This window comes from Ambystoma mexicanum, chromosome 14 (genome assembly GCF_040938575.1).
Source record: "Ambystoma mexicanum isolate Mex_15411 chromosome 14, UKY_AmexF1_1, whole genome shotgun sequence".
Taxonomy (NCBI): Eukaryota; Metazoa; Chordata; class Amphibia; order Caudata; family Ambystomatidae; genus Ambystoma; species Ambystoma mexicanum.
Genome location: NC_090940.1, coordinates 320,535,841 through 320,562,929, shown reverse-complemented (window position 1 = coordinate 320,562,929; position 27,089 = coordinate 320,535,841). Strand labels below are relative to the sequence as shown.

At 44.7% G+C, this 27,089-nt stretch overlaps 1 protein-coding gene across 1 annotated transcript in view; it reads right to left on the bottom strand.

The window, feature by feature from the left end:
- NRDE2 (NRDE-2, necessary for RNA interference, domain containing) overlaps positions 1-27,089 on the bottom strand; it is a 746,570-nt gene that overhangs the window by 261,289 nt on the left and 458,192 nt on the right. Inside the window, exons 7-8 of the mRNA XM_069637454.1 lie at positions 20,200-20,333; positions 3,564-3,687 (exon numbers count right to left, since the gene is read on the bottom strand). Of these exons, the coding sequence (XP_069493555.1) occupies positions 3,564-3,687; positions 20,200-20,333 (258 nt within the window). The remainder of the gene's footprint in view (positions 1-3,563; positions 3,688-20,199; positions 20,334-27,089) is intronic.

Genomic DNA, 27,089 nt, shown 5'->3' with positions numbered 1-27,089 from the left:
TAATGCCCCGCCATTCCTTCAGATGTTTGAGAGATCCTGCCTCCCACTGGTGTTTTGTGTAACAAGGTCTCAGAGGGATTTGGAGGCGGCTGCAGGAGTGGCTGAGGGTACAGATACTGCTCCTGAGGCTGATTTTGCACCTCTTCCTCGCGCTCCACGAGGGAAGTTTATTTTGCCCCTTTGAGAAGCCTGTCCTCTTCCTCTGCCAAAAGAGGAGTAGTATCGAAAAGAACGACCCCTCCAGGAAGATGAGCCGGAATAGGGTTTTAGAGGCTGCCGCAAAGAGGCGCTAAGTGATTTAGCTGCCGCTTTCGAGGTCTGAAGTTTTTCTAGGCTTTCATCAGCCTTTCTGCCAAAGAGCCTCGAGCCATCAAAGGGCATGTTGAGGAGTCTAGCTTGCACGTCCGGTGCAAATCCCGACTTCCTCAACCACGCACATCTGCGTAGCACAACGCTTGCAGCCATGGATCTGCTGATACTATCAACAGTATCCAGTCCAGACTGGAGACATTCCCCCATTGCCTCCTTCCCGTCTTTGACTATATTCAGGAAGCCTTCCCTTTCCTCGCCTTCCGGAATATGATCAGCCGCCGCCGAAATACAGTCCCACAGGGTATGGGTAAACCTGGCTAGGGTACAGGTAACATTTGCCGACTTAAGTTCCATACTGCCTGACGTGAAAACTTTACGTGCCCAGGCATCAGTTTTTTTATCCTCTCTATCTGGAGGGATAGTTGGATAAGCAGTTTGTTTTGAAGTAGATGCTGCCTGAATGACTAAACTCTCTGGAGTCGGATGTTTATTCAAATATTCAGGATCCGTTCCAGCTGGTCTATATTTTCTTCGAAAAGTGCTATCTGCAGCAGCAATAGTTTCTGGTTTCTCCCAGTTTTTCTCCACAGTCCTTTGAAGGGCCCTGTGAAAAGGGAGAACAGGATCTTTCTGAGGTCCCTTGACGATTATATCCGTCATGTCATCTTGTTCAAAAATGGGTGAAGTATTACCCCAACCCATATATTCAACTACCCTGGTCATAAAACCCCTGTACCCAGCATCTGCATGCTCTGCAATGGAGCGACTTTAGGGGTATGGCTTTTTCGAGGGTCTTTCGAGGGGGTCGGGGCCGCATTCTCGAAAACCTCCATCATCTTTTTGCGGAATTCTTCCCACTTACTGGGAGAATCCGATTTAGTCGGACAACGAATTTCTTCGGTCGACTCTGAAGAAGAAGATGATGAGGGAGATCTATGTCTCCTCTTCATTTTTTTCGATGACGACGAAGAGTGTCTCGATCAACTCCTAGATCGAGATCTCTTCGAGTGCCTATGGCGATCCAATTCCTTAGAATCAGTCGCTTTCTTGTGTCTTTTTGACGAAACCTTTTTTGAGGCTTCCCTCCCCACCGACAGTTTACCTCTCCGCTCACGAAGAGCTTTTTCGGTCATCGATTGCCAGGACCCGCATTCGTCGGTTCGGTGACTGGAACTGAGACACCAGAGACAAATCCGGTGGGGATCGGTGATCGACATCCTAGATCCACAATCTACACACTTTTTAAACCCAGTTCTGGGTGTCAAAGGTGTCGAAGATGACATTTTCTTCACAGAAAATAGAAGCGTGCCGTTCTCGATAGCGAAGCGATCGGAAAAACGGAACTGAAGCAACGGGCGCGGCTCGAGCTATTTATACCATCGGTGACGTCGACAGAGTACGGAGTACGTCGAGGGATAATCGACGCCACAACCTTGAGCACAGCGCCCTCTGCCGAGAATTTTTTTTCCGAAGCAGCGAAGCTTGAGATAACGATTTATCACAAGATGAGGAATACGTGGGAGGACACAATCCATTCGAAGTGTGGCTTTGTTTAGAAGGTTCCACATCTGCGCAGAGTTCTTTGTTCCAAGTGCAGCTAACATGGATTCACATCTCATTGCATTAACAAAGAATTGTGAGCTTTTAGCCAGTTTTTATACTGTATTTTTAGTCGTCTAAGCCCTATCGAACGAAATGCAATGTAATCAATTGTTTGTTACTTGCTACTATGGAAATTGGTGGCATGTTACTTTAGATCCACGGATGTACACAAGCTTTGGGCGTTGCTGAATGGCAGCCATTATTGTGGCAAGTGTGTAGGAGCCGCAGCCATGCAGCAATGCTAGGGGAGGTAGCACGGTACCAAGAATGCTTGATTGGCAAGTACACAAATGCCAATAAGGTTGTGCAACCCACCTTCTGAGGCCAAGGTTCACCCCCTTTATGTCAATAAGGTAGGTTTAGCTGCCTGAGAATGCTGGTGATGTGAATGCAGGGACTGCAGTTAGGTACTGCTGTGTGCAATGGAAATATCCTATAATAGAGGTTGTTCATGTCATGTGGGTAGGTCAAGAGTAATTGCACCAAGCTCAGATTGTCCTGTAAAACCTGCCCCCAGGATTTATCGTTAGGAAGTTCACTGTGAATGTAACAGACTAAATGTATCATAAACCCCATAGTTTAAATGGTGAAAGCCTCTCAGATTTGTGCGCTATGGGGCCAATATTTGTGATGGAGATACTATGCTGCTTTCCCCGTCTATTTCTGCACAGCTGTAGGGAAATAAACCTTGTCTCTACCTTTCCTGCCCGTTTGGCTACAGTTTAGAGTAATCAGAACATCTAGATACAGATTGAAACAATGGAGGATCAGAATGGAGCTCCTTGGGTTGAATTAAAGTATACCAAAGGTATATCCTATAACTGAAGTTCATTAGTTTTCACTTGAATTGGTACTGTAGCCCTAAATTACTAAAACAATCAATCAGCGATACTGCGATAGTCTCAAATAAGAAAACTGGCATTTCGCTGGGCAGGACTTGATTCAAGCAGTGCCCTTTGGAGTTAGTTTGGTAAGGGAAAGTGATTTTGTTCAACCAGTAAATCATTCAGGCTTTGGGTATCAATGTCATCGAGGATAATAGGACCAAAAGTTCAAATCCCCCAAAAATCAGCAGATGATTCAAATTCAGGGCCTGGAATGACCAGAAAGACGTAAGCTCCTTGGCTGCATCATATAGATGACAACAGAGTACCACACCAAAAGTTACAGTATTAAGGGATGTACAATGAACTACACACATTTGGGAACTTTTGTCCAAAGTAAATAGTACTGGATGGGGAAAAGAAGAAGGATTAGCTTACAAAATGAAAGCAAATCCTTCTTCCCAGTGACTGAGTCTATCAAACCGCTTTAGTTTGGCACCAAAGAGGGTGAGATAGCAACACTTCTGTCACATATCAAGGCGTCTGTTATGAAGGTTACATCCATTTGGATACAGTCCAGTGAGAGCTTTTCAAAATAACTCCCCTCAATAGCAGACTACGGTCCATTAGTTTCATCCTGGGCACTTCAATCGACTTCCACGTACAGTTACAAGCACAAATAAGCCCTCCATATTGGGACATTGTTCAATAAGACAGCATGCACAAAAAAGCATTTAAGAAAAGAAATACACATATAGCATATTTTATTTTAAAATGACTTATCAAACATGAATATGGGTGAGCAATTTGAATGAAAGCAGTTACCGTGACTCTGGACAACAACCCAGCCCCCCTTCTCCTTCTGGTGCATCCAGGATTTCCAGCCTTTGGCTCCTTTCTCTCCAAACCGAGGTTCCCCACTGTCCCAAAATGTCTCAAAGAATTCAACCTGATATAGAGTATGACACAAAGGAGGAAATTTAAATGTTCTATATATTAAAGCTTGTAATTGCATAGCTAACTTCTAAGCTCTTTGAATTGTATTTAAAAATATGAAGAAAAATAACATTCAAAATACTGTATATCATACTTTGGCATTAGATCCGGCCACAGAATGTGGTCAACTTTCAAGATCTAAAGCCCAGGGAAACAGACTGGGGAAGCAAGGAGAGTTTGCATAGCAAGAAGCCTGTGTGTGTGGGGCTACCCTTTAAACATACTTGATTCATGTAGGGGTGGAAGTTTTGCTCTAATAAACAATATGTTGTCTCTTCCATTCTATATTTCAAAACGAGATTTCGCTGCCTAACAAGAGATATTGCAGCTCTTGACAGACACCAGACAAGAAGTCTTTCTAAGGGCACTAAACAGACTGACTGCTGCATTGGTTTGTTATGAACAGTGCATACTGTGATTTGCAGAACTCTTAACTAGGCATTCACCATAGATTGCATCACAATGCCTCTATTTTGATGAAAAAAAGAATGGGGTGGTTTGAGACAGCAACATTGGAAGCAGCAACGTTTAACTATAGCTCCAATCTCGTGGTTTAGGGTGATGTTCACATTTATAATAATGGGTGGAATGTTTAAACATAGGCAACATTTTCCCATTAGCAGAGAAGAAATGATGCACTGACCTATTTACTAAAGCACTACCTCAATATTTATTTTCTTCAGCTGGAGAAAAACAGTTTGCGCTCAAACTTGACATCACTTCTACAGCTCGAAGCATATATAATTTGTGTGCAGCCCACTACAAATCACCAAGAAATAAACAATGAAGAAGGGCACAGGTTTTTCATAACCCCATTAGACCAAGAGGTTTTATTTTTCAGTTTGCCAACTTTTCTGCACCTGGCTTTAGCCCTCCTAATGGCTTGTTTAATGGGGGTTATCGCTGCTGTACAAACATTTTTAAAAGAAAGTGCTCCATCTTTTTGATGAGCTAATTTGTAAAACATTCCCACAGATCTGAGTATTTTCTAAATCACTATGTGTTAGGGAAAATGTTGAGAAACATGTCTACATAGTGGCTTTAATCATTGGCAGTGTTTTCTGTCCTTTTAAGGAAGACCGGCTGAACTAAATATTGATGGCATTTCCCACAGGGAAGTGTATTAGGGGAGTTTTTCTAAAGTCCTACTGATAGTAAGACTTTAGTAAGCTATCCCAGTAGTCTGTAGATCTCCAACTCTTAGTATCAGTCTGTACTAACTCATTACCTTGGTAGAGTGGCAGAGCAGTCAGACTGATCTTAAAATGAAGATGTGAGCTGTAGGCAAGTACAGTGAACCTTAGTTAGACATGCACACCAAAGAAACTCTTACACGTATAATTTATATAAAATGATATATTTATTATATACACACACACCAGAATCACTATAAATACTTTAGACATTTACACTTGTAGCAACATTAGAAAGGGAAAAGACAATCGTATTATCGGTTACTACGCACACCTGCGGTTTCTAAACGTTTATATCGTAATACATTTACTCTGCGGACACATATAGTAAAGTTACTTTAAAGGGAGGAAAATGGTTAGTTAGTGTAACATTAGCCTGGTTCAAAGTTCTAGAGAGGGTTTCTTTGCACAGAAAGTTTTTTAAGTCCAAAAATGCAACCCTACCTAAAAGCAGTTCAGAGAAGGACCAAAGTCTTGACAAGCAGCAGAATACGAAGAGTTCCAGAGGATTTCTTCAAGTCTCTAGACTGTTATAGAAGCAGCAAGTTCACAACTAACAAGGGAGATCTGTAAAAGGACTTAATGAAGGGACGCAAGCAGTGGCTTGAGTCAGACGTAAGAGGGGGTGACCCTGGACATCTCTAGGTGCACTCCAACGCTCTGAAGTGACTTCTTGGAATCAGGTAAGCAATAACTTTTTCCACAGTACCTTAGGTTTGAAAAACATTTTTGTGCCGGATGCTCCGCGATGTTGCAGCTCTGGACCCGACCTCCGGATTCCTTGGTCTGATGACTGAAGGCAGAACAATGGACAGGATCTCTCAGCAGCAGTCTCGATAGAGGACCTGGGGCACAACTTACAGCAACCTCTTGGTTCACTGCGTTTTTGATCCTTTTCTGCAGCACCAACAAAGGATACAGATCGTCCGGTCAATCTTCTTTGCTTTCTGCAGTCCTACACTCTGGTGAGGGGTCTGGGTTGGATCGGATCTCTGGAGTGTCCTTACATGTTCAGCAAAGATTTAGATGGATCCGGCATTTCCACGATAATGCACTAGAAATGGGCAGCAGGTCTCTGGTATTGGGGTTCCGCAGCTCTTGAAACTCCTAGGACCTCGGGAGGTGGCTCAATTCAAAGTTCGTCTTGGCACTGGTTGTTCCCACCAGCCAAAGAGAAGAAGTCCTCTTCGGAGCGCCTCCGTTGTATAGAAAACAGGGTCAGGACAGCAGTGGCCACTTCACGGTGTTGCAAAGGGTCTGCAGGAGTCTCTGGTTGTCTTCTTCGGTTACTTCAGCTTCCAGTGGTTGACTTGCTTTTCACTTCAGAAGCCTCACCTTTCATACAGTTCCAGTACACACTCCTCTGCATGCAATCTCTCAGCATTTTACAGAAAGGGGCGTTTGGCTGTCCAATCAGGACAGCCAGACCCCCTGTGGGAGCTGGCCCAATTCAGGCACTCTGGCAAACAAAGGACAGGGGGGTGGAAGGTTCTTCCCCCACTTCCTGCCTGCCCAGACACTCTCGAGCCTAGGCAGGAATACCAAAGGGTGACCACCAAAGGCAAAACACACACACTGACCTCCCCCTCCCAGGACAGTAGAAGAAGGGCTAACAAAGGGCAACCACGCTAGTAACGGCGAAAAAAAAGAAGAGAGGCTCCAAGTTGGTACTTCGGTGCCCCTATTGTGCACTACCGAGGCTATGGACATAGCCTGCAGTATCAAAATTACACAATAGTTGGTGGAACATGTTCACTGTCACCAGCCATAACTAGGAGATTGTTAATGTGACAAGTCACAGGAGTAGAGAGAAGAGGGATACTAGGTATCCCATTGGCACTCAACTGAAGGTGGTGTGTGCCAATCTCTCAGACTACAGAGTTTTGGGAGGGATACTAAGGATCTCTCTATCCTTAAGAAGAACAAGTTACTTACCAACTGGTAACGTTCTTTCGACTGGATGTCCTGTTTGAAAATATTTTCGGCAGAGGGCGCGCTGCGTCGATGGCATCGGGTTGATGTCCCTCGACGGCCTCCATCGATGGTGACGTCATCAGATGTTATAAGTAGCACGCACGGAGCCCGCAGCCTCAGTTCTCGTTTTTTACCCCTCATAACATGTGGCACACGTGCCTATAATACAGCATTGACTGCACTTAGCCTTGTTGGAACGAAAGCTGCAATGGCATGGGAAATTCTCAAGGGGGGTAGGCTGGGAGGGCGATGAGGAATACGTTGGAGGAACATCCAGTCGAAAGAACGTTACCAGTTGGTAAGGAACTTGTTCTTCGAATGGATTGTGTCCTCCAATGTATTCCTCATCTATGACAGACTTCCAAAGCAGTATCCATGAGTGGAGGAGGGAGAAGAATTTAGACATACCAAATTAAAGGGCAGAGTAAAGCACTGCCTTACCAAAGGCGACATCCTGAGCATGGGAAGTATCCAGGGAATAATGCTCAACAAACGCGTGTATGGAAGACCACTTTGCAGCATCACAGCTGTTCTTAACCAGTACACCCCTCTGCAGGGTTGTCGATGTAGCCATGTCCCTGGTGGAATGAGCCCTCAAGACCTCAGCCAGCCAACCTGTAGCATTCTGAAATAGTGAGGATGATCCACCTAGACAAGGTCTGTTTAGAAACAGCCTGACCTAATTGGTGTCCAGTATACCCTACAAAGAGCTGGTCGTCCACTCTGACCTTGGATATTCTGGAAAGATAAAAGCTCAAAGCCCTCCTAGGATCCAACCTATGGAATCTCTCCTCGTCCTTACTAGGTTGCGGAGGAGGATAGAAGGCAGGGAGCACCACCTTCTGACTTAAATGAAATTCTGACACTACCTTAGGTCGGAAGGACATACGTACTCGCAATACAACCCTGTTCTTGTGGAACAAAGTAAAGGGTGGCTTAGAAGAAATTGCCTACAACTCGCTCACTCTATGAGCAGAGGTAACTGCAACCAAGAAAACAGTCTTTTTTAATTTTTTATTTGCATGTGGTTCTATCAAAAAAAATGACAGAACCTTTACAAAATTCAAAGCACAATAATTGGTACAGTATAATTCATAAAACATGTAACAATATCATTCCATATAAATTCATAAAAGGACATAGCACATGTGCAAAGAGCAAGGCAGTTATTGAATTTGAGAGAGTGCAAATACAAACATTCTTAAGTGTAACGAAGTTGAAGAAAATTCGACATCATTCATATAGGTCGATCTTTAGAATACCAAGATTTACATATATGGTTTTCAAGCATTCATGTTCGCATGTTTATCTAGCTCTCTCTCGATCACTTTACAAAATCTCGTGAGGGCAAAAATAAGAGGTTTGTGATTGCCTTGCATCATTCGGGCCCAAAAAAATGTTAAACAATCAATATAATTAATGTTTACGAAATCCATAAATAAGACAGTTCTTGCATATTTAAAATGAGGACAATATAAAATCAGATGTTTTAATGATTCTGTGGTTTCAGTGCACAACGGAAATCTGCACTGCTTTTCGCTATTCATCCTGCTACCAATCCAATTTGCAGTTCTTTCTTTGGTGTACAACAGATTGAATTTAAATCGTAAGAAAGTATTGCGGGTATGATTGCAGGGAAATAGAGTAATATGATCGTATCTTGGTGTCCGCTTTTTGGTAAAAAGATAGTATTCATTGTAAAGTTTGTATGAACCTATCTGGTCAATAGTTTTGCACCAATCGAACTCAAATAGCTTTTCTTTGGCATAAGCAGGTCTATAGTAAACATCCTGCACTGTGACATTAACCTCCTTCAGAATGGCATTAATTCTTGTCAAATATTGGACCATGGAAGTCGTTGGACTTTATTTAATTGATTCCTTCATGTCTATGTATAGGGAGTTTGGTTTAGGATATGTTATTTTTGCGAAATTGGTGAGAAGTCGCCATTTCCAGCGTGTGGATAGCACTATGAGGCCTAGTTCGTGTCTTAGGACTGCATTGGCCAGTGATATTGGAAGAGACATCGCTCGCTTCAAAGATGTCCCTTGCAATTGATCTAAAATCAAGCCCATTTCACTCAAACAGATATCTAATGAGTAGAGAATGACACTTTCAATTTTCAGTGTGAAAAATTCGATGAGGGGCATTAATGAGAACTTGCAATACTTTGCATGTATTATTTTTAGCTGTGATGTCAGTGGTCGGATCTTGATGTTCAATAGATCGGTCCATGTTTTGATGGAGGTTTTCTCAGCTAAATAGTAGCCTAGATAGATGGTATCAATATTTAAGGGGATGATAGTATGCATAATATGCCATTGAGTTTTTCCAGTTCTCTTCTGGACACCAAATTTCATCACTGCTGTTTTTGCTGGGTTAGGAGCTAAGTTATGAGTTAGGGCATATTGTTCAAATAACCGTATTTTGGTTTGAAGGCCACCAGGAGTTGGATCAAAAAGGATGACGTCATCTGCGAAAGCGAGCCATTTCAAATGAATGAGCCCAATTTTCACAGAGAATAAATTTTGCTCATCCCAGCCCTTGTCAAGATCTGCTAGGTATAAATTGAAAAAGGTTGCGGCTAAGTTGCAGCCCTGTTTTAGGCCTATTTCAGTATTTATTGGTTTGGTTATGCGGCCCTCTGTGGTAAGTTTGATTCTATAAGAAGTAGTAGTGTGAAGAGCAATGAACCAGTATATTAGCACTAGGGGTACTCCCATTTTTATTAGTTTGGACCATAGTACGTTCCGAATGACCGTGTCAAAGGCTGAAGTCATATCAATCAGTGCAATATAAACAGGGTTAGCAGATTTTGGCTTCGCTCCAAGCGATGGTAAATGCCATTATCAAGGCATTGAGCGAGGTGCTCATCGCCTTCCTAAATCCAGTTTGATATTTGGAATATGACTGATGAGTTTCGATGTATTTTTCTAGATCGTAAAGAAGTATGATTGCGAACAGTTTAGCCTCTGTATCTATTAAGGCAATAGGCCGATAATTTTGAGGTAGAGAGGGATCTCCTTTTTTAAATATCGGTATGATATTAGCCGATAGGTACAATTCCTGATTTGTGAATGGTCTCAAATTTACTTTTTAAAATTTGGGCCCATAGATCTGGATCTGCTTTATATAGGCAGGGGGGAAAACCATCAGGACCAGCAGATTTGGAGTGGTTCAATTTAGAAATAGCCCATGTAATATCAGCAGTAGACCAGCTTAAGCGCGGAAGGTCTGGGTATCTTAACTTACTGATGATGGTATTCTGGAATTGATCAGGCATCCGAAATTTGTGCGTGATAGAAGTGCGCCAGGTTGCTTCAGAAATGGCGTGTAATGATAATAACGGAACTTGAGTCTGGTTATTTTTGATGGTTCGCCAGATGGTGCGCGTATCATGAGCTATAATTGCTCTAATAAGATTGCAATTGATTTCATTGTGTCTTAAAATTCTTAAATGTTTAAGTTTTTGTTTGTAGGATACTATGATACGGTTGCGCTGTCTTTGATATGTATTATTACAAATAATCTTATTTTTTTCCAGAGCTCGAAGAGCTTTGTTTTTTTCACGCTTCTGCATTTTACAGAGGGGATCAAATGAATGGCGATGGGTAGTAACAGTTTTTCTATATTTGCTGAAATGAGATATGGCAGCCTGAATGATTTCTGGATAATTTATCTCTGTGGTATTAATAGAGAAATTACCAGAAATATGACGATTGGAAATAGCCAACGTTACGTATTGAATAAATTGTTTGCATAGAGCTTGGCTCCATCTAAGAGAGAGGTGGGGACGATCAACTTCACATAGCGTTGTAGAAGAATCAACTGCAAGAATGGTGAAATTAATCTGCAGTTGAAATCGCCGCCTAGTATGATTTCAACGTTCTTGTATTCGTGAATGATAAATTCAAGGCAAGAGTCCACCAGATCAAACATCTCATCAATTGGAGTGTGTGCGGGATTCCAATATATTGTAATGACGATTAAATGCTGGTACTGGAGAAAATCTGTCTTTAATAGTACTTCTAATAAGTTTGCAGCCTTCCACACAATATTGGAACCGAACCCCAGCGCATTATCAACTGCTATAAGGATGCCTCCGGAGGGACGACCAGCTGAAGCTATCGCTGGAATGCAATGAGTTGTATAGTCGGGCAGTGAGAAGATAGCAGTTTTCATGGTTTCTTGAATCATAATGATTGAAGGCCTATTGTGGCCATCGATCGTTGCGTGCCATTGCATAAGATTATGATAGCCACAAGAGTTCCACGATTGAACAGTTAAACAAGTTTTAGAGGGAAGCTACGATTGAGTAGAGGATTCTTTAGATTTAAGAATGGAGTTGAGCATTGGGGCTAACCACGACAAGTCGTGAGAAATGGCCACTTTGTTTAGCAATTCATTAATGGCTCCATCTCCTTCTTCTTTGGTGTTATATAGTGGAGTAGCATTGAGATCAGAGGTGGGAGCCTGTGGACATTTGTACTGAATGAATTTAATCGCTTGTTGTTCATTTTCCAGTGAGCTTAAAGCAAGGCCTTCCTCTTTGATGCCTTCCCGATTAAACCATAGATATTTTAAAACTGCTTCAGAGGACAAGTAACACACTGACGAATAATTGTTTTCAGTAGAAAGTGATACTCTGAAAATGTCTTCAGATTTAAACATCCGTAGTTGAGGGATTCGACTAAATAAGGTTAGAAGAAACGGTCTATTGATGCGATTTGTTCTAAGTAGATCGCATTTTCTTTCAAAACCCACAAGATGGTGCTTTTCCACAGTAGTCTGTTGGATGTTATCAGTGGGTAGTTCTAGCATTTTAGCAGGATGGTCCGGGGGGCTGTTAAAAAGAGCTGGAAGTTTATGCTTACTGGTCGTGTTTGGGTTGGTTGATTCGTTATCCACGGAAGATCTCATAAAACGATCATCAAGTTCTTTCCTAAGAATATTTAAAATGTCATATTGCGTCAAAGTAGTGGAGGGTGATACTTCTAAGGCAGATCTATATTGAGGAGGACCATGCATCTTTGTGCAATTGCGCTCAATGGAGGATGGTACACTTTGGTGGTCCTGATTTAGGACAGTGATTTATTAGGGGATAAAGTTGTGAGAGATGTAATTTTGCCTTGCCCATTGACAATTATTTCTGGTCGAGCTGGCAGAGGCTGGTCTGTTTTAGAAGTATTAGTAACAGGTGCATTTAGACCGTCAGGAACAATAGGTGGTAAAACATTAGAAATAGTCGAATTAGCATTATCCGGCTGTATAGATGGCTGCTGTACTACTGATAATACAGGTATTGAGCCGAGATTTGCACATCCATTTATTGAAGATATTGGGAGGGTCGCATTTGGCGGATCAGTGATACCCGACAAGGTTGAAATTGAATTGGGAACATGTGCGCAAGCTTCGCTGTAAGTTTTAGTTATTGTAGTAGCAGAAAGTCCTAATGGCCCGGTATCATCATAGCGAGTAGTGCGAATTCTGCCAGATATTGGGAAATAGTTGGCTAAGTTCGATTTGGAACCAGACAATTGTGCCGTTACTTGCTCATTTAATAGTGCCACAACTGCTGGTGGATAATTAGGAGTCATCTTGACTTTTTTATTGTTTCGTTTGGATGTTGTTGGTACTTCAATACTATCACTAGAAAGTGTTGATGGTTCATTGTTAACAGAATTAATAGGATTAATTTCATTCAAAGAGTTTGGGTTTACCAATAAGGACGGAGTTTTTAAGGTGTTAGTTACATTATTACATACTTTCAAATGAGCTTTTATGGGTGGTATCAGGGCTTCTTGGCTTTCTTTGGACAGTTTGTGATGGTCAATGCGGTCATCATATGTAATTATATCAGTTGCAATGCATGGTGCTTGTTCAAGTGGATCAGTTTGAAGTGTAGAGCCTTTGAACAGCGCCTCTTTTCTTCTTTTGGCATACCTCTTAACAGCCCTTTGGTGAAGTTTTTTAGCTCTTCGTGACATAAAACCGATAGGTGCTTCGGTTAATGGCTGTTCCAGAGGGTCTGGATGCATTTGTTCAAGTGCATCAAGCAATTCTGTTGGGCTACCTGGACCGTTTTGATGTGGCGTAGGATTTGGAGTATATAGCGCTATGATAGTGTTCATTTTTTCTATTGCAAATTTTAGCTCAGAAGGAGCATTTTGACAGGTACATGTGGAATGAATTGACAAAGCTTCAGGAAGAGGTTGAGAGGGTATAAGTGTTTGTACGGAACAGCATTGATTATGTTTATTTTATCATTACTGGTTTGGACACGCTAACATGATTGAGAATTGGATCTGATTTGAGATTTTTAATTGTTTCAGCGGCCATGATAAATCCTTCAATCCGATCCATCTTAGAGGACATGAGTAAAAGCATTGATTTGATCTCCTTTAATTCAAGATGAGTCAAGTCATGGCCCTTGTCAAGGAGGTCAAGGATCCGTATGATAACCGGAAACGAACCTGGGGAGTGATGGATTGAGCTCTCACCTGGAGATGGAGGGAGGGAGGCGGATTTATCTAGGTTTACCCCTGGTTCCAGAGATAAAATTGATTGGGATGGCAATGGTTCTTTATTTATATCATCCACAATTTCAGTACTCATGTCCAATAAATTTTTAGTGTAGTTTGGTAAATTTGAATGAAAGGACATGCGCCTTTTTACTGAGTTAAAGACTATTGGAGTCAAAGTGTCGATGGAACGGCAAATCGCCTGATCTAATGCCTCCATTTTCTCCAGTGTTACCTCATGTTGCCTTTTGCCAGTTTCGTAGGCCAGTGGTGATTCTGAACAACTTCTAAAATCGTCAATGGCTTGACGCACCTCAGGACTAATAGAGGGTACAGGGGCAGAAGGCACGGAGAGTTCCATAAAAGGATCATGGATGGGGGAAGTGGGAATTCCCTGTGCGTGCACTTGGGCGATATGTGGAGCCTGAGAGGATATAGAGGGCTCTTGATTGATAACACTCATTGCATGATCTTCAGAAGCGGCTGGTTGAATATATGTGGATTTTCCGGGACAGACAAGGGAGTCAATTTTGCTAGCGGACATCGGGAAAGGGGTAATCAAGTTGCCCTTAAGGCTTCTCAAGCCATTCGCCATAATAACATTGGTTGGGGAGGGCGGGTAAATGGTATGTCACAAAAAGCTTGATTCAGTTCGCTTTAGCAGGTTGTAAATATTAGTACCATTTACATCAATGTGTGTGCTAGGAGCATTGAAAGCTGGTAGCTAAGTGACATGTAAGGCAACAACTAACAGCAAACAGCGCTATTTAGAGCGCATACCTGAACGATTGCTGGAAAAGGGGCAGAGTTACCTTAAAAGGAGGAAGGGAAAGCACTTAAGAGGAATGGCCCCAAGCTGCTCCTCGCACAATTGACAGCCCCCGGTCTACGATCACAACTCTGGGTTTTGGGTGCTGCCTTATAGCTGACAGCTGGGCAAGGATATATTTCCTCTTTTTTTTTTTAAAAAAAAATAATTATATTATATATATTTTTTTTTTAATATTTATTATATACTTACAACACAGAATCAGAGAAATCAGCACAATAAATCTCAGAAAGCAAAATGAAAATGACAAAAGCAAAAATGGGTCTGTTCACCAGCTAGTTGTAAAGCAGTTCTGTTTGATATCACTGAATTCAACGGCACAGAATACTGACGTTCACAGTTAGATAGTTGAAGGTTCGAGCAAGGAAAGCTTAAGCAGCGGGATCAAAGAGACAAAGCTCCGTAGTCTCCCACTATATGAATTACACGGCACACAATTGCTCGTAAGTTTGAAAAGGCAGGAATTCACAGAGGGGTCGAAGAGCAAAAACTCCACAGTCTCCCACTGTGATTAGGCATTCAGTACACCGCCCTACGAGAGGACAAAATCCCGTCAGCAGGATCAAAGAGTCTCCGCTCCACAGTCTCCCGCTATGTTTAATCACTCAGCATGCCGCCATACAAAAAAAGCAAGGCCTGGTCAACAGGATCAAAAAGACACTACTCTGCAGTCTCCTGCTGACATGTAAACCTGGCTTGCTCTGCCACAGTGACCAATCCTCTATCTTCAATCACGGCACCCGTGAGGACACCCGATCCAACAACAGAGAGGAAACTGGTTGGGGGATGGTCGGGGGATGGAGGGGTCAATAACTGGTGACCACGGTGCCCGAAAAAACTGTGCGAGAGTCCATTCCACAGGAGCAGTGACACTTCTGGCACTAAAAGGGCGTAAATCACCTATGCATACACACACGCACCCCGGCCCCACAGCACCACAACAGGTCCCTCTGCACTAGCAGCACTGGGCGAGCCCTGAGCACTCAACTCACCACAGGAGTTACCTATATCAGGGTGTTCCCCAGGACACAATTCGTATTGTGGTACTCAGCCCCAGAGCAGGCACAGAGCAGCGCCAAAGCAGACAGCAGAGCACAGAATGGACTATCCCCCGTCTCCCGTCTCCCAGAGCTGAACGCCGTCACGGGAGAGGCCAGGAGCTCCAGATGCTACTCCACTTTACCACACCTCCAAGGGCCGCCGACTCACCAGGTTCACTAAAGGAAAGGGCCTTCACTAAATAGGCAGCCAAGTTCATCAATGGCTCCTTGCAGATAGCGCAGCCCACCTGCCCCCAGGAGTCTAGGAGACCCACGGCTTAATAACTTACTTCCACAGCCTTCGCTGTTTCAGCTGGGCTGCCTCGCTCGGCTTTGCCACAACTAGCCTTGCTCACACGGTCATGAGCCGGCAAGGCTGCCTCTCTAGGCGCTAGGCGCTATATCAGCCGTTGCTGGTCCAAGCCGCTCCCTGCTACTGCAAACCGGGCCGCGAGACCACAAGATACCCTGTACCTCCCGCAGCAGGATATGGGTCAGCAGGCAGCCTCTCTCCCACGCAACCTCGGCCGTTCGTGGATCAGCTGGCGGCTTCTCTCGCTCACTGCCTCTCACTCCAGGCGTTGCTCCAGGCGATGCAAAGCCTGCATAGCCCGCATCCGCGTCCGGGCTGAAAATCTGAGGAAAGGACCTCGCATCAAGCCGCACCTCACGTGAGTCGTGCTGTATCACGTGAATCGTACTCAGAGACTCTGCAAGAGGCCGCTTCCGATTAAATCCACCTGTCTTAAATGTCAACAATCTCAATGGACAAGAGTGCAAAGGTTCAAACGGTGCACCCATCAGACATTTTAAGACCAAATTAAGGTCCCAGCCGGCACCTGACAAGGTGACGGCGGGAACATTTTCATAAGCCCTTTCATAAACTGAGTGATTAGTGGAATCTTAAAATAGGAGCATTCATCGGACGAGCACTTAAAGATAGAAAGCACTGCCAGGTAACATTTAATGGTTCCCACCTGAAGACCCATGTGGGCCAAAGAAAGTAAGAGGGAGAGAACCTCTGGAATTGAGCACTGAGAAGGATCAACATTCTTTCCTCTGCACCAGTCGCAAAACTTACGCCAACAGCAACAGTACAGGGACTTTCTTGCTGAAAGCAACCCCTCCATCACGTCATCTGGGAGGTCCCAATCCTTATTTCGCAAGCGTTCAGAAACCATGTGTGAAGGTTGAGAGTCTTGACCTCTGGATGGAGAACCCGCCGTTCCTCTCACAAGAGAAGATCCGCTATTTGGGGGACATATTGGAGGACAGTTCTAGAAGGTCCGGGTACCACGCTCCCTGGCCCAATCCGGGGTAATGAGGATCATGCGGGTCCCGAACTGAGAACTTGAGTAATGACAGGGATCGGAGGAACGCATACAGAAGCGGAAACAACCAATCCGCAATGAACACGTCTCCTAGAGTTCCTCTCGGAGGAAATTCCCAGGAGCAGTACCTTTCGCACTTCTGGTTGGCACTGGCTGCGAACAGGTCCACCTGCGGGGTTCCCCAAAGGGCAAAGATCTCTTGAAGGACTTCCTGAGGTAGTTTCCACTTGTGGGAGACTGCGCGCTGCCTGGTCAGAGCATCCGCCACCATGTTCTCCTCTTCGGCCAGATGAACCGCTGTTATGGAGATTCCTTCTTGAATTGCCCAGAACCAGAGCTGCATTGCCTCCCTGCACAGAGGGAGTGACCATACACCACCTCTCTTGTTGAGGTAATGCATGGCCACAGTGTTTTCCGTCATTATCAGGACATTCTTTCCCCGTACAGACAGCAGGAAAGCCTTCAGTGCTATCCTGATTACCCTCAGCTCCAAAAGATTGATGAGTAGTTTGGACTCCGATGGAGACCAACGACCGCTGATGGTCAGATCGTTGGCATGAGCCCCCCCACCCCGTGAGGGAAGCGTCCGTCACTAACGTTACCTCCGGCCACAGTTGCCAAAATGGCTCCTCCTTCATGAGATTTTCCTCGCTGGCCCACCACAGAAGATCCTGGGAGACCCTGACAGGAACATGAAGGAGATCTGACATCTTGGCTGAGAACTGGGACCATTGAAGGGATCGCATTCTCAGCCGGGCCTCTGGCACTAGAAAGATGCAGGGTGCCATGAGGCCGAGCAGCCTTAAGAATTCGAAAGCCGGAAGAGTCTGGGCTTGTTGAAACTTAGCGACCATCTGGAGAATGTGTTGAGCCCTCACCTTGGGTGGCGAGCACATCCCCAAGGACATGTCCGACACAGCCCCGATGTTCTGGAGATGTTGCGAAGGTGTCATATGCGTCTTCTTGAAATTAAGGGAGAAGCCCAGTTTGTGAGGGGAGTGGCAGGTGACGCTGAGATGATCCAAGGCGTGAATCATCCCCCTCTCCTGAGATATGCTGCCACTACCACCATGAGCTTGGTGAAGACCCTCGGGCGGAGGTCAACCCGAATGGCAGGACTCGAAACTGATAGTGCGAGCTGCCAACTGTGAACCTCAGGTATTTTCTGTGCTTGAGATGGATCAGCACATAAAAATAAGCATCCTGCAGGTCCAATGGCACCAACTAATCCTGAAGTTGGAGGGCCAGAAGGATCTGAGAAAGAGTGACCATCTTGAACTTGTCTTTCCTTGTGTTCAAGTATCTCAAGTCCAAGATGGGTCTCAGTCCTCCGTCCTTTTTGGGAATGAAAAAATACGGGGAATACCAACCCTTGTTCCTCTCTGCAACAGGCACTCATTCTATAGCGCCTTTCTCTAGCAGGGTCAAAATCTCCTGCACAAGGAGGGGATCCGGAACCCTCAGAGAGTGCTTCCCCAGTGGATTGTCGTGAGGCCGTCTTAGAAAAGGAAGGCAGTAGCCATGGGCTTTTGTTTCCAGAGCCCACGCATCTGAAGTAATGGCTCGCCACTCTTCTAGAGGTTGAGACAGCCTGCCCTCTACCAGTGAACAATGAGACAAGGCCTCAGAGCAGTTTTGAAGCGGCTGCAGCAGCGCCTGATAGTAAAGAGGCTGCTGCTTGAGCGGCCTTGGCACCTCTACTTCGTCCACCACGAGGAAACTTATGTTGGCCCCTCTGACTGGCGATCCCTCTTGCCCTTCCAAATGAGAAGTAGTAGCGATTGGAACCCCTCCATTGCTGTACCCTAGGACAAAAAGGGGGAGATTGGCGAACCACTGTGCCCAAAGATTTGGCAGCTGCTTTGGAGCCCTGCAACCTCTCAAGGCTCTCGTCAGCCTTGCTGCCAAACAGATGCGACCCTTCAAAGGGCATGTTGAGAAGACAAGCCTTCACATCCGGTGCAAATCCCGACTTCCGCAACCACTCAAATCTGCGCATCACGGTGCTCATGGCCATGGTACTGCTGACACTATCCGCAGTGTCCAACCCAGACTGAAGGGATTCACACATGGCATCCTTGCCATCCTTCAAAATAGCTAGAAAGCCATCCCTTTTCTTCCCCTTCAGGAAAATGCTAAGCCGCTAAAGAGATGCAATTCCACAGAGTGTGCAAAAACTTTGCTAATGCACAGGTGGAGTTGGCCGACTTCAACCCCACACTCCCAGCAGAAAATACCTTGCATGCCCATCCATCCATGCGCTTATCATCCCCATCAGGAGGGATGGTAGGGTACGCTGCCTGCTTCGAGGTGGCTGTAGCAGCCTGAACCACCAAACTCTATGGAGGAGGGTGTGTGGACAGGTAGCTTGGGTTGCTACAGGATGGGCAGTATTTCTTTGTCAACCACTTGTTCACCGCCAGAATACTCTCTGGGGTGTTCCAAGTAGCATCCACCCTCTTTTGCAATGCCATATGAAATGGCAACACCGGGTCAGTGGATGGACCCTGATCCAGAATATCTGTAAGATCATCTTGATCAAACAGAACCAGAGGCCTGGCCCAGCCCATGTACTCCACAACTTTCAACATTAATCTCTGATAAGAGGAGTCTGCATGATCCCCCGGATCCGGTCTACCAAATTCCATCTCAGGGGAAGTGTCAAGGCCACTGGCATCATGCAAGGACTGACACAGATCCTCCATTCGACTCTCTTCAGAAATGAGACACTCCGTAACACCAGGAGTCCCATATGGAAGACCAAAAGGCCCAACATCCTCCTCGGACCTTTCTTCGTCCTCATAAACGTCATGGAGAGACTTAAAGAAGTCCTTCGTTGGGAGAGGAGTACACCTTTTCTCTGCAACAGTATTCACAGACTTAGAGGTAACCTTCCTCTGAGACTCCACTGTCACGGGGACCTCCACTGGTGAATTCGGGCCAGATGGCATTGATGGCGTCAATGGCTCCGACGGCGTTGCCAACGGCTTCGAGGGCCTGACTGGGGCAAAGACCCGACAGGTGCACCAGACGGGCATGCCAGTGATGGCATTGACACCATCAAGGGCTTCGAGGACTTTGACGGTTTCGACAGAAATGAAGCATAAACATGATAAATCTCTCTAACAGGAAGCTTAAGAGAAAACTGTCACAGCAAATGATTGAGACCTTACAAAATATGTACATGTTGCCTGAGAAGACTGAGTTTATACCCTTGGAAATTAGTAGAGCCTACCAAAGTGTGCTGACAGCCCGGTTCCTTCAGGGTTATCACACACCTGGTGGTAATGTTATTGCATTTGCAATAAACTCAATGTTATAGTCAGGGAATTAATGTGTCAAAGTTAATTCCAGTTTAGAAGTGCATGTGCATCAATGGAGGCATATAGTTGAATATGGTAAGCAAGTCTGGTTCAAAACATGAATGCCTACATGGCTTAACATGATGTATGGCAAGTATACATGTGAACACATTACCAAATGCCACACAACAGAAGCAGCCATCTAAAGTGACTTCAAATGAGGAGTCCAGCAGCCACAAGAGTGCAAAGTATACACTTATGGAGTCAGGTCGCACCTGGTCTTTTGTTGACATGTCTTTCACAGTGTCTGGTTTGAAGAAGGTGAAGTCCATCAGGGCCTGGTACAAAGATATTGCTTTCTCCGAATGGCCAGCCTGCCTTAGGAAATGGCAATGCTGGAGGTAGATAGCTGGAGACAGAGGTAAACAAAGGGCACAAGTCAGAGAGGCAGGGAATCTAATTCCAAGATGCAGCTGGACGCTGGACGTGTGGAAACACAGGTCAATAAACATTTGGAAGGTTAATGAAACTTTCACATCCCCAATTAAATTACAAATTGGTGTGTCAAACAAATGTACTATTACAGATTGATTCAAAAGCATGACGGTACAGTGAATGATGACACGTACGTTTATTGCAGTTCACAACTGAACCGAAACCTACCAGTGTTCCTAGCTGTGGGGTGTGATACTTAACTTTGCACAAGGATGAATCCTGAATTCTGCAAGGCACTGCAAGAATTGGCAATGCATTAGTGTTCATTAGCAGTTGTGTGTGCCACCTCTGGTGCCTTACCACCATCTTGGCATTTTGATGTGAAGGTCAATAAAACATTGTGAATCATTTTAAAAACAGAAGAAGCATACAGATACATAAACTATTAACATGCTCATACTGAAGCAAACAGAGTTATCAAATTAAACGCGAACACTGGAATTTTAGTGATATGTATCCAAAGCCATCAGCCTTTTAGAAGTCTAAAGAAATACATTGCAACTATATCTCATTTTAAGAATCGTCAAATCTATCAGCTGAAGCTTGCACCGTCTCAGCACCTTTTCGTAGGAAGTAACAGGGCACATCAGTAAAAACATGCCAGCGTGGCTTCTTGGAAGGCAAGAATGCAAGTGAAGTACGTTGACCCAACCGCAGCATGATATATTGCCTACATTGCTTACTCAAAGTTACTTTGTGTACTGCCCATTGCCCCTTAACAATATCTTTCAAGTTGACATTGTTCCTACCAGGTCTCAAATGTTATGCTGGGGTTGACACTAACCTTTGCAGCTTCTTTGCAAAAATCCATTAAACTTAAGCAGGTTAAGCCATCTGGCTCTTCTACTATTTCTTTCTTTTTAATAAAGAATTACTACTTAAATATAGGGGAAGTGAAGATGGTGTGGGGGAGAGAATAGAGGATGAAATCGAGAGAAGCAAGTAATTACATATTTGCTCATGTCCCACTTACAATGCTTACCACTAGTGAGCGTGGAAAGCAACCATTAGTCTTCCAACCCTTGATCCCTCTTCTCTACCAGCCTAACATTTTTGCAGAATCGAAAGTAATGGGGAAAGTGTGACTCAAGGGCACCCGTTTATCTAAAAGGGTAATCTGCGAGACTAACATGATATTTAGAATAGTGCATGCAACATCATAACTGTACTGTTAAGGAAATGGATCAGTTTAAACAGGAGACTGTATCATGACTCACTCCACAACCACATACACTCCCAATCACAGCTCTACCCTTGTACAACCAAAGACCGAGAACAGGGGCAGAACACACTCATTGCTAAAGCAGCTTATGGCTTTGTATGTACAGCTGTTGAGCTGTAGTAGCCAGCAGGGACAATTTCTTATCGCATCCGCACAAGGGGATTTTCTCTATGCTGCAGGATAGTGCCCCTATGGTTAACAACATCCGACCTTGCTACTTGCGAATAAATGCAATACCTATTGGTAACACATCTTTTTCTATGCTTGGGATCATTATCTGTCGAACCCATTTCTGATCCATCTTAAATACATAATCTCCATTACAATTAAAAAGACGGATGATGAGCTTTTAGAAAGAAGCTTTTGACCTTCCGCAATATTATCTATGAATACCAGAGAGATCACCTCTAACTAAGTAGCGTAGCGGTCCATTTCACTGACTAAATAAAGCAAACAATACCAAAAAAAGATAATTAACAGCAAACGTTACCTCCTGCACTGCAGTGCTGATGTGTCCAGACTAGAGGCATCATCAGTGTATGTCAAACAGTTTTTATGTGTGGTAATTGCTGGGCACAAAGAAGTTGGCTAATGACAGAACAACCCAGGTTTTTCAATTTAAAGTGTTTTTACTTGCCAAAATATACCACACTAAAAAGTGTGACAGAGTGTCTGGTGAAGGAGGATCCTGCTGGCGTTCGTGTAGATGCAGAGGAGCAGTCTTTTCTCTATTTCTTTTTTATTCACTCTCGCTAACACCCGCCTACAGAGTGTCTGGTGTCCGGTGCCTGGGGCGTGGGCTGCACCATACATCAAGTCTATGGGAGCAGCCATGACAGGAAAGGAAGGTAAGAAAATTAGCCGAAGTAAGTCCTGCGTGTGTACAGCCAAGCATTTGAACTACTTTGAACCGCCCAGCATTGACATGAACCTTGGTAAGACACACATTACTACCTTGTATAGGTTGGCAGCCTGACTTTTGACTAACATTTCCTGGAGTGAGTTACCATTCTAAAACCAGGGATAATCCCTACCACAATAGGTGTTAAGCGGGTTGCGGTGGGAAGACGCAGGCTACGCTCAGACCTCTGTCTGTCTAGTACGGACAGCGAGGATAATGCAAAGATGGTAGTTAAAGACCTGGAGAGTATACGTCCACTCCCCTTGAGATCAGATTCCGTGACTGGGCTATCTGTCAGGGAAGTCAGGGAGGATTTAACAGTCAAGGCGCTCTCCCTTATTCAATCACCACGTGGATTTCCACAGAGGACTGTCAAGCTAGTGGACACGAACGTGCCCGTTAAATCTACTATATAAGCCACCACAAAATTTGACAACACAATAACTAACTACTATCCTCTACATCCCCCAGCGTTCAAGGATGTGGCTATTGACTTATGTGCAGACATGGTGGAGGAATTAATTGCCCTGCCTGGACTCCCAGTCTGTTGAGCTGCTGGTAAACACCATGATCATGCCTGATGCTGACTTACTAACGGAACTGGCATTGAGCTCACCAACATCAGGCAATGTGCCTTGCAACCAAAATAGAAGCACGAGTATGAGCCCTGCATTATCGGCAGGTGGGGGGGCGGGAGGGGAGAGATGAAGTAAAATGTAAAGATCTGATGTTTGCTATCAGTTATAAGAATGTGGATTCAGCTTCTCTAATGAAAACGTACGGGAGCTCACTGCTTCATTCACAAACCGCTGGTTGTCTAATCCACTTGCAGCTGGAGAGGAGGCTGAGAAAATGGGTGATGCACAAAGTATGGTTTCGCCTGACCTGGAGGTAAGCAGCTCTTCTGCGACTATGTTCACCATTTTCGAAGCACTTATAACGGATCTGACAATCAAATACGAGGTCTCGGCCGAGAAGCTGGATGCGGTTTGCGACAAGTTTGATAAACTTGCACACCCTCTTAATTAACTTCTGAAAGTTTTTTATCCAGTGACAAGAGGTATGGCATCAATAAGTAAAGAAGTTAAGTACACCCTTGGCCTTTTGCAAAAAGATATGGTCGGATACATGATGAGAAGGGAGCTATCACGGGGTGGAATCAGCAACAGCTTCTGTATCTACTAGAGCTGCCGACTCTGCATCTTGGTATAAACAACCTGTGAGACAGGCCATGAGCTATGAACAGCTAGCCGACAAAAAAAAGAAAACATCAAAAAAAGTGGTGCCCGTGGTGAAGTACGGCTCTGCTATCGCCCCCATAGGTTGTACAGACTGCAAAAGTCCTAATGGAGCAAAGGGAATGGGATAAACTGTCCCTTAAACTTACGAACTGCGCAACCCATTTAATTTTCGAGGATGGAGCAGGAGGATGTTGGTGAAGTCAATACCGGAGTAAGCCAGGCGTGTGGTAAGGTACACCTCAAGCACTCTAGGGGTGAGGTACAAGCATGCGCACCCGGGAACAGGGCTTGACCCACCCATTGTTCAGCAGCTGAGGGTGGTATGAAGGATGAATCGATATGCAACTTGGAAGATTTATTTGAACCTATTCCAGTTGTGGAGAAGGGAAAGCTGATTGACACCACAACTAAGGTAGATCAGGGAAATTGTGAATTGGGACAGCTGGCTACAAACCAACCACCCCCAGTAACTATGACGAAAGCACTGCAGCTCAAGAGCCTATTCTGCGAGGGCAACAGTTTCTTTCTGAATCGCTCAAGAGTTTTGACTCTAATACACGCCGTCTTGTCCCTCCAATCTCTAAACAGCAGAGATATTAGGATTTTGGAAATGCGTGAGAATTCTGTATATGTCACATCTATTGTGTACTTTTTTTGATGAAAACATTCTGCCTTATATTATGGAATCTCAGGAAGCAATCTATAAAGTGGGCTATGATTGTTCCATTAGTTCAAAATAGCCTAAGGTTGCGGACTGCATGTGACAACTCGGCGGGGGCGAGCAGAAGAAGGAGTACAGTCTTTGCCAACTTCATCGGCCAGTCCAGCACATTTAACTCAAGGGCGGCCTGAAGCAGTGGATCTGGGAAGTGGGGGTGATGAATCTCATTGGGCATGGCTGGAGGCCTTGGTAAAACCAAGGTGGCTGCCATACTCCTAGCCATAGCACCGGTCCCATTTACCTAATGATGAGCTGGAATACTAGGGGCCATAACCATCTATTTTAGGGAGATTGTCTTTTTAACTACTTGGAATGCCTCAACATGGTATTACTCCAGGAAACCAGGCTAATGGACCCGTTGGTGGTAGATGGCTGGAACTTCATTACTAGAGCTGTGAGTAAAGGTCCATGAGGGTGCCCCAAAGGAGGCCTGGCTTTGGGAGTGAAGTGCCCAACGGGGATTGTGGAGGTACCTGGACCAACTTCAAACATTCTTGTGGCCAGGGTGACCCCTCTGCAGAGCATAAACATGCTTGGTCCATGCGAGCTGTTGTGGATAAATGTCTATGTTTCACCTTATCGATGGTCCTTCGAAGGCCTTTGTCGAGGGTGACGTCATTGGGTGTATAAGTAGCACGCACGGCGCCCGTTGGCCTCAGTTCCCCCTTTCATTATCGATTTTCCACTGTGTAAACTGTGCCGGTAGACAGGTATTTGCCTTGCGAGAGTTGGAGTGGCAACAGCCCGGGAAAAATCTACAGAGGGGTAGGTTGAGAGGGATATGAGGAATACGTTGGAGACACATCCAATCGAAAAAACGTTACCAGTTGGTAAGTAACTTGTTCTTCAAGTGGATTGTGTCCTCCAACGTATTCCTCATCTTTGATAGACTCCCAAAGCAGTAAGGATAATTTTTATGGAGGAGGGATTCGATTTTTTCAATATCTTCAGATGGCCGAGTATAGGACTGCTCTACCAAAATTTTGCTCCTTAGATTCGGAAGCATCTAGGTTGTAGAATTTTGAAAAAGTATGCCGCTATGACCAAGTCGCTGCTTCACAAATGGACCTTATAGGAACACCTCTCTGCAGGGCTGTAGACGAAGCGATGCCCCTGGTGGAATGAGTCCTTAGACCTTCTGGTGGGTCTTTTCCCACCAGTCTGTAGCATTCCGAAATGCAAAGCACAATCCAGCGTGATATTGTCTGTTTTGTTACTGATTGACCCAATCTTTTTCCTGTGTAGCCAATAAACAGTTGGCCGTCCACTCTAAGCCTAGAAAGCCTAGAGATATAAAAGCTTAAAGCTCTTTTTGGATCCAACCTGTGTAATCTGTCCTCCTCCTTACTAGGATGGGGTGGAGGATAGAATGCATGTAACACCATTTTTTGATTTAAATGAAACTCAGATACCACTTTTGGTAAAAATGAGGGTTTAACCTTCAACACAACTCTGTCCTTATGGAACACAATATAGAGTGGCCCAGAAGACAGTGCCCGCAATTCGCTCACTCTTCTTGCAGATGTTAAAGCAACTAGGAAAGCAGTTTTCCATGTCAGTAATCTTAATGGACACGTGTGCAAAGGCTCAAAAGGAGCACACAGTAAGAATTTTAGGACCATATTGAGATCCCAAATTGGCACTTGAAATGGGTGAGGAGGAAACACATTAGTAAGTCCTTTTAAGAATTGTAAAATCAAAGGAATTTGATAGTAGGAGCATTCTTCTGATGAGCGCTTGAAGATGGAAAGCGCCGCAAGATAACCTTTAATGGTTCCAACATTCAGACCTCTATGTGCTAGGGTCAGAAGAAAGGATAGTACTTCCGGAATAGAACATAGAAAAGGATCGACATTCTTTTCTCTGCATCAGTTGCAAAACTTTTTCCAATGGCAACGGTATAGAGACTTTGTTGCTGGCCTTCTTGCCGAAAGCAACACCCCCATAACGTCATCTGGAAGGTTCCAATCCTTGTATCTCAGCCTTTCAGATACCAAGCATGAAGGTAGAGCGTTTTGACCTCTGGATGGAGAACCTGACCCTCCATTTGAGAGAGAAGGTTCTCTCTCTGAGGAAGACGTACTGGAGGACAGATGGACATGTCTAAAAGGTCCGGGTACCACGTTCTCCTGGCCCAATCCGGGGCAATTAGGATCATGCGGTTCCCGAAGCGTCTCAGTCTCCTGATGACCTGAGGAATGGCAGGAATCGGAGGGAACACATACAATAGTGGGAAATTCCACTCCACCACGAACGCGTCCCCCAGGGCTCCTGTCGGGGGGAATTCCCTTGAGCAATACCTTTCGCACTTCCGGTTGATTCCGGTCGCAAATAGGTCCACCTGAGGGGTTCCCCAAAGGGCGAAGATCTCTTGAATGACTTCCTGAGCCAGTTCCCATTCGTGGGACACCGTGCTCTGCCTGCTCAGAGCATCTGCCGTCATATTCTCTTCCCCGGCTAGGTGAACTGCCGTTAAAGAGATTCCTTCTTGAATTGCCCAATACAAGAGTTGCATTGCCTCTCTGCACAGAGGTAGTGACCCTACACCTCCTCTTTTGTTTAGATAATGCATGGCCACTGTGTTG